General features: G+C 48.3%; 1 protein-coding gene across 2 annotated transcripts in view; it reads right to left on the reverse strand.

The window, feature by feature from the left end:
- Positions 1 to 2,750: 2,750 nt before the first annotated feature.
- The window catches only part of ATXN10 (ataxin 10), an 84,110-nt gene continuing 71,772 nt past the window's right edge, over positions 2,751 to 15,088 (reverse strand). For both annotated transcript variants that reach the window (XM_043969399.1, XM_043969400.1), the window contains exons 11-12: positions 6,188 to 6,374; positions 2,751 to 4,826 (exon numbers count right to left, since the gene is read on the reverse strand). In XM_043969399.1, coding sequence (XP_043825334.1) covers positions 4,820 to 4,826; positions 6,188 to 6,374 — 194 coding nt within the window. In that variant the 3' untranslated portion in view covers positions 2,751 to 4,819. The remainder of the gene's footprint in view (positions 4,827 to 6,187; positions 6,375 to 15,088) is intronic.

Genomic DNA, 15,088 nt, shown 5'->3' on the forward strand with positions numbered 1-15,088 from the left:
AAGGTCAGAGAGTGAATTTGGGGAAGAGAAATTTGGCATCATTTGGGGTAAACAGGAAAATTTGAAAGAAAATAACTTCCATTCCCAATCCTGGATACCCATCAATATTCTACTTTTGAATTTCAAAAGAAGCAGGAGGGGCAGCTAGATGGCACAGTGGATAGAGCACCAGCCCTGGAGTCAGGAGTACCTGAGTTCAAATCCAGCCTCAGACACTTAATACTTACTAGCTGTGTGACCCTGGGCAAGTCACTTAACCCCAATTGCCTCACTTAAAAAAAAAAAGCAGGAGCTTGGATGATTTAGGAAGTGTCATAAGAGGAGTAAGGAGAATTAAATAGGATTAGGGAGTAGAACTTGGAGAGGTAGACACAAGAAGGAAAAGGTAGTTGACAAGGCAAGGCAATACAAGGAAGAAAAGGCAATATTACATTGGAAAAAATGGTAAAGTGGATTGATGGATGAAGAAAATGGTTGAATCAGATAGGAAAGAGGTGCTGGACTGAAGAGGGGCATTGAGTTTGAGTGGGATTGTAAAGTTATCAGGATGTGATAGAAAGCCACAAGAAAAGGTTTTGTTTTTTTAGGGAAGAAAAGTTTTAATAAGGGGATTAGGGTTGAGGTGTTCAGACTCAAAAGTAATTTCAAGGCTGAGATGAGAAGAAAAATTGTTGTTTGGTAAAGAAATACAGCATCAAATATCTCTGATACAGGTTTGATATACAAGGCATTCAGGAATTTGGAACAAAAACATGAGACAAAGAGTCATTCCCCAGTTGGTAAAAGCAAATTAGTTTAAAAAAAAAAGAATGCAAATTATCAACAGCCATGTAAAGAAAAACATTCCAAATCACTAATAATAAATGAAAATTTAAACAATTCTGAAGTTTCCTCTCACACCCAGAAAAGATGATTAAAAAGCCCCAGAAATTGTTGGTGTTGGAGAGGCTGTAGGAAAACAGGCATTTCATTGCATTGTTAGTAGAGTTACAGATTGGTTCAATCATTCCATAAAACAATTTTGAACTATGACAGTGATCCTATGATGGGAAATATACTTCCAAGTGGGAATGGATAGAGGGAAAGACCCCACATATAGCAAAATGTTCTTAATAACATCATTTATGATGGCAAAACTTGGAAACAAACTTGGTTTCTATCACTTGGCAAATGGTTCAACATACTGTGGACATTAATATAATGTAATATGGCTTCTCTGTAAGAAAAGATAAACATGAGTTCAGAAGAACTTGGGAAGGCTTTCATGAAGTAACAATCTTGAGATTAGACCTAATGACCCCAGTGATGTAAATAGAAACACCATTAACCACTAAAAGAAATCTCAGGCTAAAAGAACTCAAACCAATGCAATGACTGTTCTTGATTCAGGAGAAAAACATGACTCTTGATAGAGATGTGGTGGATGACAGTTGTGGTCTGAGATGTATGCCATCAGGCATGGTACATCAGTTTGTGTTGCCTACCTGTATGGTTCTGCCAAATATGGGGGTGACACCAATAGCTTTCCTCCCCTTAAGTTAATAAAACATTTTTTTTAAACTAACTTCTTATAACTTCCATGGGTCTCAGTGAGCTGGTATTGATATCCAATGTCTCATCCAAATCTAAATCCTAGGATGTGTTTTTCTGAGCCTATAGAACAATCAGAACCTTGGACAGCACCCAGGGGACCCTATACAGGACAAGCATTGAAATTGGATGCAGAAGCTAGTGGTGCCCCTCCTCAATGTGGATCCATTTGTCAGATTTTTACCTTGACTCCCCTGTCCTGTATCTAAGAAAGGGCTATTTTAATAAGTTTTACTTTCTAGGATTGGGAAACAATAGAGTAAAAAGAACACTTGCCTTAACCATAGAATGTATCCCAATGGTTGTTCTCCTTTTATCCCAAACCCTCATTTCTGGTGGTTTTGTTTTTTGTAGTCTAAAGGGAGGGTGGGGGTGGCTCATTAATTCATTCTATTTTCCTATAGATGTTTCTGAAAGCATCCCGGGACCTGGACCTGTCCAGGTTTGTCTTTGCTGAAGTGAGGAGTCAATGGCTTATGGAGGTTTCCCAGGGTAATCATGAATTGATCAGCAACTTCTTCCTCACTTGCCTGTGTATGCATTACCATTCCTTCCACCTCCCCCCCTCCCAACCCCAACCCCTTTGACTGTTAGCTCCAGGAGGCAGGGGCTATGTCTTAGCCACCAGCGCCAGTGCAAAGTAGAAAGTCACTTTCCCCCTCTGAACTCTTGTTCTGCATGGAGACTACTACCTAGCTTGCATGTGTTGGGAGGAAGTTGCTTTTAAGCACAAAGCAGCCCAGAGTGTGTTATTACAGATTCTTTCAGTTTCATGATCTTCCTCACTCTCATCTAACCACCTAACAAAGGGCATCGTTTGCTGAATCGCATAGACTTCCCCAAACCAGGGAATCCGATCACTGGGACATTGGCTGCTCCTTGTGTCCAAAATCGTGAGGTCGTTGTTCTGTAGCCGTTTTCGCCCATGGTACGGGTTTAATCAATGCCTTTTCATTCATTCATTCATTCACTGGGCACACGCTGGTGGCCACTCTCCTAAAAGGATTGAAAGAAATCAAGTCCCTATGCATATTCCTCCTCTCAATAGGGCTATGCGGTGCAGCAGTTATTAGGTATCTACTGTATGTCAGGCCTGAGGTAAGGTGGGGGGCGCAGACAGGAGAGAGTTTTTGCTCTCGGAGAGCTCGCAGCCTATGAGAGATGACATAACGTGATGGGGTGGAGGCAAAGGAGAGAACCGGCCCCAACGTTACAAGAGAATATGTGGTAAGAAGACAATCAGCTGGGGGGACAGCGGGGGAGCAGGGGAAGTTTCGTTACCAGGAAGACAATCCATCTTCCCTGTTGCTTTTAAAATAAAGGAAGCTCCAAAATGGGGCTTGTTTGCCCGTGAGCTCTTGAAAGCAATAAGGCGGTCACAAGACTTGGCGAGGCCATGCTGACCCTTCCCAAAGTCTCCCAGGCCGCGCCCGCCTCGCCTCCTCCCCGTTTTGTTGTTGGCGAATTGGCGTGTGAGACAAGGGTCTCAGGGCTCCAACGGCCCGGGGGGAGCCGGGGCAGCTGTTGTCTCCTCAGAATTCATCTATCCCAGGGAACCCAAAGCCGTTCACAATAGAGTCATCAGCATGTTTTCACTCTGAAAGCCCCCGATTTCCTAGTTCGAAAACACAGAACTATTACCCCCCTCGTTCATTCCCAGAGGATTCCCTTTTGGCGATGTGTGCTGGCCATTGTGTGGTTTCTAAGTCCATGTTCGCGTGATTCTATTGGTGGCCAGACAACCATTGAGGCTAAAAAAAGTGTCAATTGCAAACTCGTTAAAAAGGAAAAAAAAAGGGACCCCCCCTCTCCCGCCTCTGGCCCCCCTACTGGTTTTTCCTCAGGCCAGGCTCCCAGCTCGATTTGTTTTGTGCGGTGGATTTTAACTCTCAGCGCCCTCAGAACAGAAGGGAATTCTTTGCGTTTTTATTTGCCTTGGTTTCTATCCTGAAAGAATGTCCTGGAGGTGACGAAAACGCTCCTCTCAGCCTCGGGAGGAACCCCGCGGACTTGAAAGTGCTTCCTAAGCGTTAATACCCTGGGGCCAGCATTTAGCGCCTCTGGAAGCTTTCACGGGATTCTCCCAGCTACTGAAAAAGGAGCGAGGCGGCGGGAGTTATTCTGCTTCGGCACAGCCCGGAGAGGGGTGTCCAATCTGTGGTCAGGGTTGGGCGGCTGGCTCATTTCAGGATCAGCGACTGGCGTGGGAAATAAGGAACCGGCCCTGGCCCTTCCTCCTTGTCTTTTTCTCCCACAGCTACCAGGCCGAGCCTCGGGAGGGAGGGAGAGAGCGTGCGTCCAAGAGGGGTGGTTATTCCTTTTTAATAGATGAGGAAACCTTCAGAGAGCTGAAGGCATTTGCATGGCAGCTCACGCAGTTAGAATGACAAAGGGCCAGGATCCTTTGGAATTAAGACTGGAAGACTTGGGTTTGAATCTGCCCATTTGCATGCTGCAGTGTGGCCTTGTGCCAGTCCCTTGCCCTTGGCTTCCACTTCCTTATCCATAAAACAAAGGGGCTACTAGCGGTGGTCTCCAAAGGCACTTCCAGATCCGATGCCCAAAATCACTCTTGTTGGAGATGGAATTTTAACCCCTGTCTGCTTACCCTGAGGACAGAGCTCTGTTCCTGCACCTCGCTGCTCCCTCATCTGTCAGCCTTGCCCAGAAGCAATCGGTCCAAGTGTTTGGAGTTTTAAAAGGCAAAACGTTTAGAGGTATTCTGTCCCAGCTCAGTAGAGCAGAACAGATGACGGGTGGCTGGCTTGGAGCGACCTCTTCACTTTCCAGGGGCTCCATTTCGCTAAAGCCCATTGGGGTCAGAGGCATGAATCCAGCCCCTTGGATCTCTGGGGGCCACCCTTCCCTGCCAGCAAGGACAACAGAGCTAGGTTCTTCCGCTCTGTAGCAGCTCCCTGGAAGTGAGCGTTGGCCAGATTTGGAAGGGGGAGGGGGGGCAAGCAAACATCCAAATCTTAGACCACAGGAGGGCCAAGCCTCCTCAAACAGAAAACTTTATTATCTGAAGATGCAGAAGTCTATGGCAACTCTAAGGCACAAAATGTCAAATGGCCACTGTCCCCTCTGCAGGCACATTGCCAATGGGGCCCGTTTTCCCCGAACTTCAGACGGTTTGGGCTTTAAACTGGTCAGATGCTCTTCAGACCCTTGTCATTCCACATTCTGCAGGAATGGCAAATCCCAGGGCGCCACGAGTCAGGTGTTGCTATTATTCACTAGGTTATGGGAAGAGAAGAAATCCTGTTAACACCAATGGCTCAGGCCCATTTCCAAAATGAAACCTTCTCAACAAAAACCAACCAACCAACCAACCCAACTAGAGTTTCATCCTTACCGATTGTAATTGTACTTCCTGCCTCACAGGTTAGTTTTGAGGAAAATGTCTTTGCAATAAAATATTTTTGTGGCAGCCAAATTGAGTGCCCCATGACTGGGGAATGACTGAATAAGCTGGGTAATGTGATAACAAGAATTCAGAGAACCGTGGGATGACTTGCATGAACAGAAAACTCTCCAATAATCAATGTAAGTAAAGGAAATCCCATGGAAGGATGAGATTGGTGCAATGCCCAACTCTGAGGACTGTGGACTTGGGTGGAGGAATGCCCCTACCCCTCAGCAGAAAGAGAGTGGACTACAGGTAACAAGGGAGGTCAGCATGTCAGGGTGCTTGGCTTCACCACTGTGGTTATTTGGTCGAAGGGAGAGAGTCCTGTGGGGGTGGGAAATTACTAGAAAAGGCAGCAACTCACACACTCATGAGGAAAACATTGTTGACCAAAGTAAAATACGTTTCTATAAAATTGGAGCTAATATTTTTTCTGAAAGTGGTGACATGTTACGTTCAGAGCTTAACAAAATCCAGGTTGCATAACTGACCATTACGTTCTTTTTCTCTTTGTTTTGTTTTGTTTTTTTTTGTTAGTGAGGCAATGGGGGTTAAGTGACTTGCCCAGGGTCACACAGCTAGGAAGTGTTAAGTGTCTGAGGCCGGATTTGAACTCAGGTCCTCCTGCATCCAGGGCTGGTGCTCTATCCACTGCGCCATCTAGCTGCCCCTTGACCATTACTTTCGATGGTCAACCTTCTCTTGGGGTGATGTGGACAATTCTCCCAACGCATAGTAGAGTTGGCAACTACCACCCAATTGACAGCCTGTCCCCTATCAACTCTCCATGGACAGGAGGCCCGCCCAAGATTTGGGGAGCCTTCCTCTAAACAAAGCAGGCGTAGTGTCCACCTTCCAGCCTCATGCTGTGCTGGTCACACACTTTTTAGACCCTTGATCTGGGCAGTTCTTGGTGGCTAACAGCAGGCTATTGCGATTACCATCCATTAGCCACCAAATTCTAGCTTTTCGGCACTGAGCAAAGGCCTCTGTTCTTGGAAGAAGGTGGGATTCAGAGCTCCTTTCACTGACCCCGATCTACTGGCCCATCCTCTTCTGGATTTTCTCCCTTTGTGCCCTGATGGGCTGCGGTCCAGAGGGGCTCAGCATCTTGTCATCTACAAGGGGCTCAAGCTTCCCACTGCTGTAAGCACCAGGCACCAGAAGATTTGACTTTGGTTTACTTACCAACTAGGACCTTTTTTTGTGGATCTCAGAGTGAGTTTCCCATCTCGTTTTTCAACCTCAAGACCCATTTTCTTAAGCACAGCTGTATCTGCCAGGCCGTGGTCCTCCATCTTGGCAATTAGCTCTTGATTTCTTTTATTTTGTTCAGTCAGGTTTCTTATGGCATACACTGCCCACTGATTCAAAACTAGAGCAGAGTTAAGGAATCAGCCATGACCACATGTCCTCACCATAGCCCAGAAGGCTACAAATGTACAGATATTCTAGAGGGCACCCAATCTGATGGGGAATTTGCAATCAGCTGGGCTCCTGCTAGCTAGAAATCCATTGACTCTATGACCCAACCACTATCTATTTATTGAGCACTTGCCACCTAGAAGCCCTCGGATATTTCCTTCTTCTCCCCCCCCCCCATCCCAGCACTTGGCACAGTGTTTGGCACATAACTGCTTAATTATTTCACCTCACAACTCCCCCTCTCCCCTCCCCCCAATCTCTCCACCCCTTCCAGGTGATTTGAAAGTAATTAGAGGCAAGGACTCCTTACTAATCACTGTTCACAGGACACATTAATCAAACTACTGATTTCCACCTTTTTAAAAATGTGTACACAGAGAAGTGCTTTGTTTTTAAATCAGAAAAAAATGAACTATTTTCCTAGCTAAGTGGCACAATGGATAGAGCTCTGGGCCTGGAGTCAGGAAGACCTGAGTTCAAATGCAGCCTCAGATACTTACTAGTTGTATGACCCTGGGCAAGGCACTTCACCTGTCTGCCTCAGTTTCCACATCTGTAAAGTACGGATTATAACAACACCTCCCTCCCAGGGTTGGTTGTTGGGAGGATCAAAGGAGATATTTGTAAGGGCTTAGTACAGTGCTTGGCACCTTGTAGCTGCCAAATATGTGTTTATTCCCCTCCTTCTCCTTCCCCTAGCATGACAACTGCAAGGTGAGCTTCAATCCTGAAGGTCTGGTCCAAGCAAGATGTGATGGTCGATGGTGTCGTGAATAGACCATGAAGCCTGGATCGGGGCCTGGATTCCAATCCCAGGTCAGCACTTTTCGTCCGTGTGCCTCAGTGTCTTCCTCTGTAAAGTGAGAGGTTGGGCTCCACAGCTCTCCAGCCTATGGTCTTGGAAGCATTCCAAAAGGCCTTTCAGGAAGCCTACCCTTCCTCCCCACTGAGTGTTCCTGAAGGCCCTGGCCCAGCATCTTCCTAGCTGGTATTTACAGAGCACTTCATGGTGCCCCAAGCCCTGATCACTTCCTATCCATGTTGTGCCAACCCCATTCCCATGTTAACAACAACTGATCCTTAAAGTCTGAAAAGTGCATGACACACATACTAGTGGGTCAGTCGGGGCGGCTAGGTGGCGCAGTGGATAGAGCACCGGCCCTGGAGTCAGGAGGACCTGAGTTCAAACCTGGCCTCAGACACTTGACACTTACTAGCTGTGTGACCCTGGGCAAGTCACTTGACCCCCAAAGCCCCACACACACAAAAAAAGATCTCTGTCCCAATAACTGATTCTCAATGTTATCTAAAAGAAAAGACGCAAAAATTATGCAATATTTGGGGCAGCTAGGTGGAGCAGTGGATAAAGCACTGGCCCTGGATTCAGGAGGACCTGAGTTCAAACCTGGCCTCAGACACTTGACACTTACTAGCTGTGTGATCCTGGGCAAGTCACTTAACCCCCATGGCCCAGCATAAATAAATAAATAAATAAATAAATAAATAAATAAATAAATAAATAAATAAATGAATGAATGAATGAATGAATGAATGAATGAATGAATGAATGAATGAATGAATAAATAAATAAATAAATAAATAAATAAACAAACAAACAAGTGGGTCAGTCAATAAGCATCTATTAAGCACCTACTATGTGCCAGGCACTAAGGAAAGGCAAAAGACAGTGCCTGCCCTCAGGGAGCTCCCAGTTTAATGGGGGAGACAACATGCACGACCTGTAGAAACAAGACACACACAGAATAAACTGGCAGCAATCAGCTGACAAGGCCCTAGCATCTCCAAAGCTGTTCTGCTTCACTCTGTTCCTCTAAACATTTTTTAAATGTTTCAAAGACCCTCTTTACTTCTTTTCCTTTCTTTTTTTGTTTGAGCTGACCTGTCACTTTTTTCTTCCCTCCCTAACTCTTCCTACCCCAAACTGGAAGGAAGAAAAGCCGTCCCCTTGGTGCCCCCAGATGTCTGTCTCACTCAGCACCTTGTGTCCCTCACATCTCTGCTGGTGATGGGAAGCACGTTTTCTCCTCATCCCTCGGGAATGCATCCAGAGGTTGGGCAGAGCTCTTTAGTCTCTCAAAGCCTAAGTTATTCCTCTGGTTCTGCTCACCTCATCACCTCCCTCTGCATCAGTTCATCTCAGTCTTCCCAGACTTCTCTTGAACATTTCCTTTCATCATTTCTTGTGATCAACAATGTTATATGGCACTCACATCCCATACAGTTCTTCAGCCATTTTCCAACAGATAGACACCCTATTAATTTCCAGTTCTTTGCCACCACAGAAAGAGCTGCTATGAATTGTTTTTGTACATATAAATCCTTTCTACCTTCTTTGACCTCTCTGGGGTGGAAGACTCCCGGTGTATCACTGGATTGTCATGGATGCACAGCTTAGTAGCACTTGGGGTATTTGCTCCAGTTCCAAATGAGCTGACTCACAGTGATGGGTCTGCTCTGCTGAAGGCCATCTAGCAACTGTCTTTTGGGGTCATTTTGGCCAATCTGATGGGTGCAAGGGTGAACTCGAGTGGTTTGAAGTGGAGCTTCTCTAATTATTGATGATGTGGAGTTTTTTCCACATGGCTACTGATAGCTTGATTTTCTTCCTTTGGAATCTGTCTGTTCAGACCCTTTGATCAATATTTACCTATTAGAGCAGCAGGACTCTGGCCCTGGCTGCCTTATTGCTCCCTTACAGCCCAGTTCACATACCTCCTTTAGGAAATCCTTGGGGCAGCTAGGTGGCGCAGTGGATAGAGCACCGGCCCTGGATTCAGAAGGACCTGAGTTCAAATCTGGCCTCAGACACTTAACACTTACTAGCTTTGTGACCCCGGGCAAGTCACTTAACACCTATTGCCTCACCAAAAAAAAAAAAAGAAAAGAAAAGAAAAGAAAGAAAGGAAATCCTCGAGAATCCCTACCATTGGCCAGGCCCATTCACTCCCATGGACTTGAGTAAGGAGTTTATCTTGGGATAGATTGTGCATTCCTGCTATGCAAGTTGCCTCTGGCCAGACTGTGAGCCTCGTGTCGGCAGGACGTCCTGCCCTATCTCTCCCAGAACCTATTTCAGACCTTGGCATGGCAGTGGGCTTTTAACAAGCACCGAGAGGATAAATAGATGAACCCTTCATGCAGATGCTGCTGGCATAGCCAGTGTGTCCGTTAGAAGCAGAATCCACAGGCAAATGGGAATGCTCTCCAATGCCAATTTGCCTTTTAGGGGAAGATAATCTGGAGTCCAGAAACTTCTTCAGATCTGGAATGGAAACAAGCTCAGAGATCTCCTAGTCCTGCCTCACGTTACCCATGAGTTACGTGAGGACCCACTAGAGAGGGGTGGGATCTGCCCAAAGCCACCCAGGTGTTGAGAAACTACTGCCCTGCTCCAGGCTCCTGCAGACAACCCGATGACGGCATCAACTGAGGTCTCAAATCACAGTGTTAGGAGCCTGAGCACAGTGGTTGGGCCGGAGTGCCAAGGTGGGGGCAGGAGAAGGCAGCCCCATCCAGACCATAGAGGAATTCAGAAACTGGAGCCGGGCCTTGAAGCGCCCTGGAAGGAAGCGCACAGGAAGCTCATGGCGATGTTCCCCGAAGGCCAAGCTGGCTCTGTAGGGCTGGGGATTGGCTGGGGCTCCTCGGCAGCCTGGATGGAGCCAAGGCCGAGGACCGCATCAGTCTGTCTCCCTGCTCAGTGGGCTCCCTGAACCTCAACACACCTGGCTTCCCAAATCTAGTGCCCCTCCTTGACACTCCCAGGAGTGAGGTGACGTTTGTGATAGCCTAGAAGGGGGCCTCTGTTTCCTTTCAAAGACACTCCAAGTGATAAAACAAGCTAGCAATGTCCATAGACCACTGAGTGGCTCAAATTTCTGAGTTAGGATGCAAAAGGGAAGTCCTGACATTGTTTTACAATTATTCCATGAATTGGGGGGGGGGGAGTGGCTATAACAGACACACCAGTCTCCCAAGGGGTGGGGGATTCTCCCTGAAGAACTGGGGGTGGGGGGACCAGACGAGAGTCACTGGGGAGGAGAAGGGTCAGAGGAAGAAAGGGATAAGTGGTGACAGTTGGGAACAAAAGGTACTCAGGGATACTGAGGCAGCTGATCCGATAAGAGCAGCAGAGACCTCTGCGATCTTCCTGGAGCATGGAACCAAGACATAAATAACAGATCTTTTCAAGACCTGTCAAAATGGAACCAAGAAAGCAGTACTGAAGATGCTGAGATCCTGGACAAGAAAGCAAAGACCAGGGGACGCAGGGCATGTCTTCATTCCCAATGTCCATGGAAGAGAAAACTTGACCTGGTGAGGTGGTGGTGCCTGAACTTGAACCCAGGGTCCCTGACAGGCAGGGCAGGGCAGCAGAGGAGGAATTCAGAGGGTAGCAGCACAGTCCTATGGCCTTAGACAAGTACTAGTTGTGTGACCCTGGGCAAGTCACTTCACCCTGTTTGCTCCAGTTTCCTCATCTATAAAATGAGCTGAAGAAGGAAATGGCAAACCGCTCCAGTATCTTTGCCAAGAAAACCCCAATTGGGAAGAGGCAGACATGATTAATCGATGAAAAAAAAAAAATCGACCAAAAAAAAATTGACCCGCCCCTAGCTATTGTGAGTAAAGTTCTTAGTAATCACATCCAAAGTGCTACATAAAAGAGTATTATTTTTGCTAGATACTTTAACAACCTTTTAAACCTTGAGAACTCTGGCCCTGAATGTTTTGCCTCAAGAGTAAGTGAGAACAGTCTGTTCAGCAGGTTGTGGAAGGCAGCTGCAGGGTGGTGGGCTGGATCCCTGATTGGGACCATGTGGGCCCCACCCCACCCTACCCCGACACTGTGTGATCTTGGTCATGTTCTCCCCTTCCTCCCTCTCTCCCCATTCTGGAAGAACCCCTCAAGGACCCGACGGCCTTCCTCCAAGGGTCTGACCTTTCCAGGAAGGCTAGTCCTCACGGCTGGCTGTCGCCACTGATGCTTGTTTCTGCTTGCACATCTCCTGGACCACCTTTCCGACACAATTCCTTTTTCACGAGTCACACTGGTGAGGAACTTCAGCCAACCTTTAAACAAGCCCTTTGTTCAGCTGAAATGTTAACTCTGATAGGTTGGGGCTGGAGGGCTTACAGCCTTAAACATCCCCGGAAGAATGCCGGCGTTGGGGCTTGGTGCGGCCCAAGGTCACGGTGGCTGCCAGTCTGTCGGCCTCCTTCTCTGTTCCGGGCCCAGCTGCAATCTCAGATCCCACATCCTGGCAGACCCTTCCTGGGGGATGAGAGGCCAGTCTCTTCTGAGGGAGGATTCTGGGGCTTCATAGCGTGGGCAGTACCTCACCTTTGGCAAACTGAAGGATCTGGAGGGACAACTTTGGAGAATCTCTCTTCCATCAAGATGGTAATAAGCTGAGTGTTGGTGAGAAGTTATGTCTTTGTATCTCCCAAGCTTCTTGGAATCACAGGCATGGGAAATATTGCTTGCTCCACCAAGTGGAATGCCATTGTAAACACAAGCCAACTGATCGTTCTCCACAACTCCCCCCCAAGCTCATATCTGAGAAGAAAACTGCAACAGAAGCCAGCTTCCTCCCCTTTCCTCTTTTCATCAGGGCAACCCCGACACATGAGTGTAGATCGTCCTCATCAACTTTACAGACTTGAGAAGCGAGGGGAGCAGGCTGGGAATCACTGGCTTCTCCACTGCCTCCAGGTTATTATTTCCTCCATTATTCCAGGTCTTGCGCTCTCTGTCAGAAGCAGCTTCCCCCATCAGCTCCTTGGCTGTCTGTTGGGGCTGGCTGCGCTGACAGGGACAGAGAAAACCAGAGGCCCATCTCCCACTTGTTGTTCATCTAGGCCTCTCTAGGGACGGTGCCCGCCACTCTTCCTTGGCAACGTTGCCCTTCCTCTCCTGTCGTCCCACAAGGGGACTGACACTCCAAACAAACGTCTCCTTGGCTGCCTTGTCATCCGTATCGTGGCCCCCGGCTTTCAGTGTCCCCAAGTGGGGCCTCTTCTCTTCTTCCCCTCCACCTTTCGTCTTGGTAACCTCGTGGGCTCCCAGGAGTTGAGCCGTCATCCCTGCCGATGGTTCCAGGCCCCATCCTGCCCTTGCAATGTAGGCCTCATTGGTCATGCCAGAGATACCATCAACTCATGTCTAAAAGTAAGTGAGGTGGTTATCTTTCTGACTTTTCTAAAGGCTTCGCTGCACACTCCTCTCTGCCCTGCCCTTTGCCCTCCACACACCACCTCTGCTGGTCTCTTCCCGGCTTCTCTTTCCGACTTTTCTAAAGGCTTCGTCGCACACTCCTCTGCCCTGCCCTTGGCGGCCCAGCCAGAGCGGCTTAGGCTCAGAGAGCTCTTCCCTTCTTCCAAGAGGCCGCTCAAGCAGTACCTCCTCCAGGAAGCCTTTCTGCTCCCCCCAGCCACCACCCCTCCCCCAACTTACCCTCTATTTCTGGTACTTCCTAGTTATTTTTTGTTTTTGTTTTGTGGGGCAATGGGGGTTAAGTGACTTGCCCAGGGTCACACAGCTAGTAAGTGTCAAGTGTCTGAGGCCAGATTTGAACTCAGGTACTTCTGAATCCAGGGCCGGTGCTTTACCCACTGTGCTATCTAGCCGCCCCCGTTTCCTAGTTATTTTGCAGACACATGCATTTGTCAATCAAAATGCCATCTCATGAGGGCAGCTGGGTGGCACAGTGGATTGAGCGTGATGAGTGTCCCAGGCAGGGCCACGAGTCCCTCAGGCCTGGTCTGGGGTCAGGGCTGTTGTGGAGGCCACCTTGTCCCACCTGTAACTGAACTGCAATCCCTGGGGCAGGTGCAGCAGCGTGGCCTTCGGACAGTCACCCTGTGCACTGGCTGGGATGTCGAGTCTTCCTCTGAAAAGGGCTCCCAGAACAGGCCAGGGCTGCCCTAGTGTCTTCCAGGCCTGTGGGCTCGGCCTCACCCCCAAAAGCCAATCAGCCATCCTAGCTTCCCACTTCTCCCTTCACAGCATCACTGTCCCCACACTTTTCTGCCCACCCTCACAGTCCCCAGGGCACCGGGGTCTGCGTCTCCTCTCACATTGATAATGCTTCAAGTCTTGCCCCATCCCAGTCCATTCCTTATGGAGACACCAAAGAAGATTTTGCTTAGCGTCACCTGCATCATTCCTCTGGTCGGCCCAAGTGAGCCCCAAGCTACCTTTCTGGCCACAGTGGATACTGTCCCGCTCCCAACTCCCATATGCCCATCCTGGCTTTCTTTGCGCTTTGCCCCACCAGCCATCCCCCACATCCGGAACAATGCGCACTTCCCTCAATCCCGCCACCAAGCTAGTGCCCTTCTTCCTTTAAGATGCAGCTTGGAGCCCGTCTTCTCCGTGAAGCCTTTTCCCCAGTGATCAGGCCCCCTCGCCATGGGCTGGAGTGAAAAGGGAGGCTTGAAGCAGGGATAGTTTGTGCTTCTGCCTTTAACTCCTGGGCCCCGGCCCAGCACTGTATGGCACAGCACGCACACGAGAGAGGTTCAAGACCCACTTGTAGATTGACTGATTGATGAATAAATGCTCATACAACTGACAAAGTAGAAAAGACTTAATGAGAATTGCTATCAAGTGAATCCCTCCTCCCGTAGATGTTGCCTTTCATTACAAAAAAGAAAAAGAAAAAGAAAAGAAAAAGGAAAAGAAAAACCACCCTTTTTTTGTTCTCCTACTCATTCCCCAAACAAAGCCAGACATCAAAGCCACATCAAGGCCCACTGATCAAAGAGGACAGGAAAAAAGGACAAATATTTCAAAGAAAGTTCAGCTGGTTTCTGTTGGGGAACAACAACCCCGCATCCCACTGGCCACAATAAAACTGACAAATACGAAATCGACCCTGTGTTGGTGGGTTGGGAAGGTTCCCATGGCAACATTGGCCCTCTCATTACTCCTCCATCTTGTGCCAGGCTGGTGAGTGAGCGATTTGTCACCAGGAAAGTCTGTACCACCTCATGGATGGGGCCAGCTTAGCCTCCTGCTGCCAGCTGGCTGTTACCTCCACGGCAGCACTCTTGCCCCATCACCTCCTCCACCAGAGAGAGCCTCCTGTAGATGCTCACTGGGCCCACCCTGAGTGGGCCCCCTGGTTAAGGGGGCCGAAAGCTGAAGAGTAGGGGGAAGATTTGGTTGCCAAATGCTTTGAAGTCTTGGGATCATCACCAGTGATTTCTCCAGAGCCAAGAGCTCATGAAGGAGCCCCGATTTTGTGTCCACACCCACTAGCCAAGCCTAAAATCCCCAATCTGTGAGAGTAACCTGGGTCCTGGAATGTCTTAGGCCCCTTCATTTCATCAACTTGACCACACATGGAAGAAGGAATGCTAACCAAGGAACGTCCACTGGTACCTTCCTCTAACTTCCACCTCCAAAGATGCCCTAGAGTTCCCAAAATCTCTTCAGGCACAGGAAGAAGGCCTCACGAGTCCACAAAAGGCTGACACTTAGGCCTCACTACCAGAAGGCTGGCTAAAGTCCTGATCTTCGAGTATTTTAGTAAGGATCTATGATGGGGTGGTAAGCACTGGCTCTGGGGTCCAAGGCCCTGGGTTCAGATCTTGGCTCTGCCCCTTTCTATTATATCTATATAATGAGTGAGTCAT

The sequence above is a fragment of the Dromiciops gliroides genome, chromosome 5, assembly GCF_019393635.1.
Source record: "Dromiciops gliroides isolate mDroGli1 chromosome 5, mDroGli1.pri, whole genome shotgun sequence".
Classification (NCBI taxonomy): domain Eukaryota; kingdom Metazoa; phylum Chordata; class Mammalia; order Microbiotheria; family Microbiotheriidae; genus Dromiciops; species Dromiciops gliroides.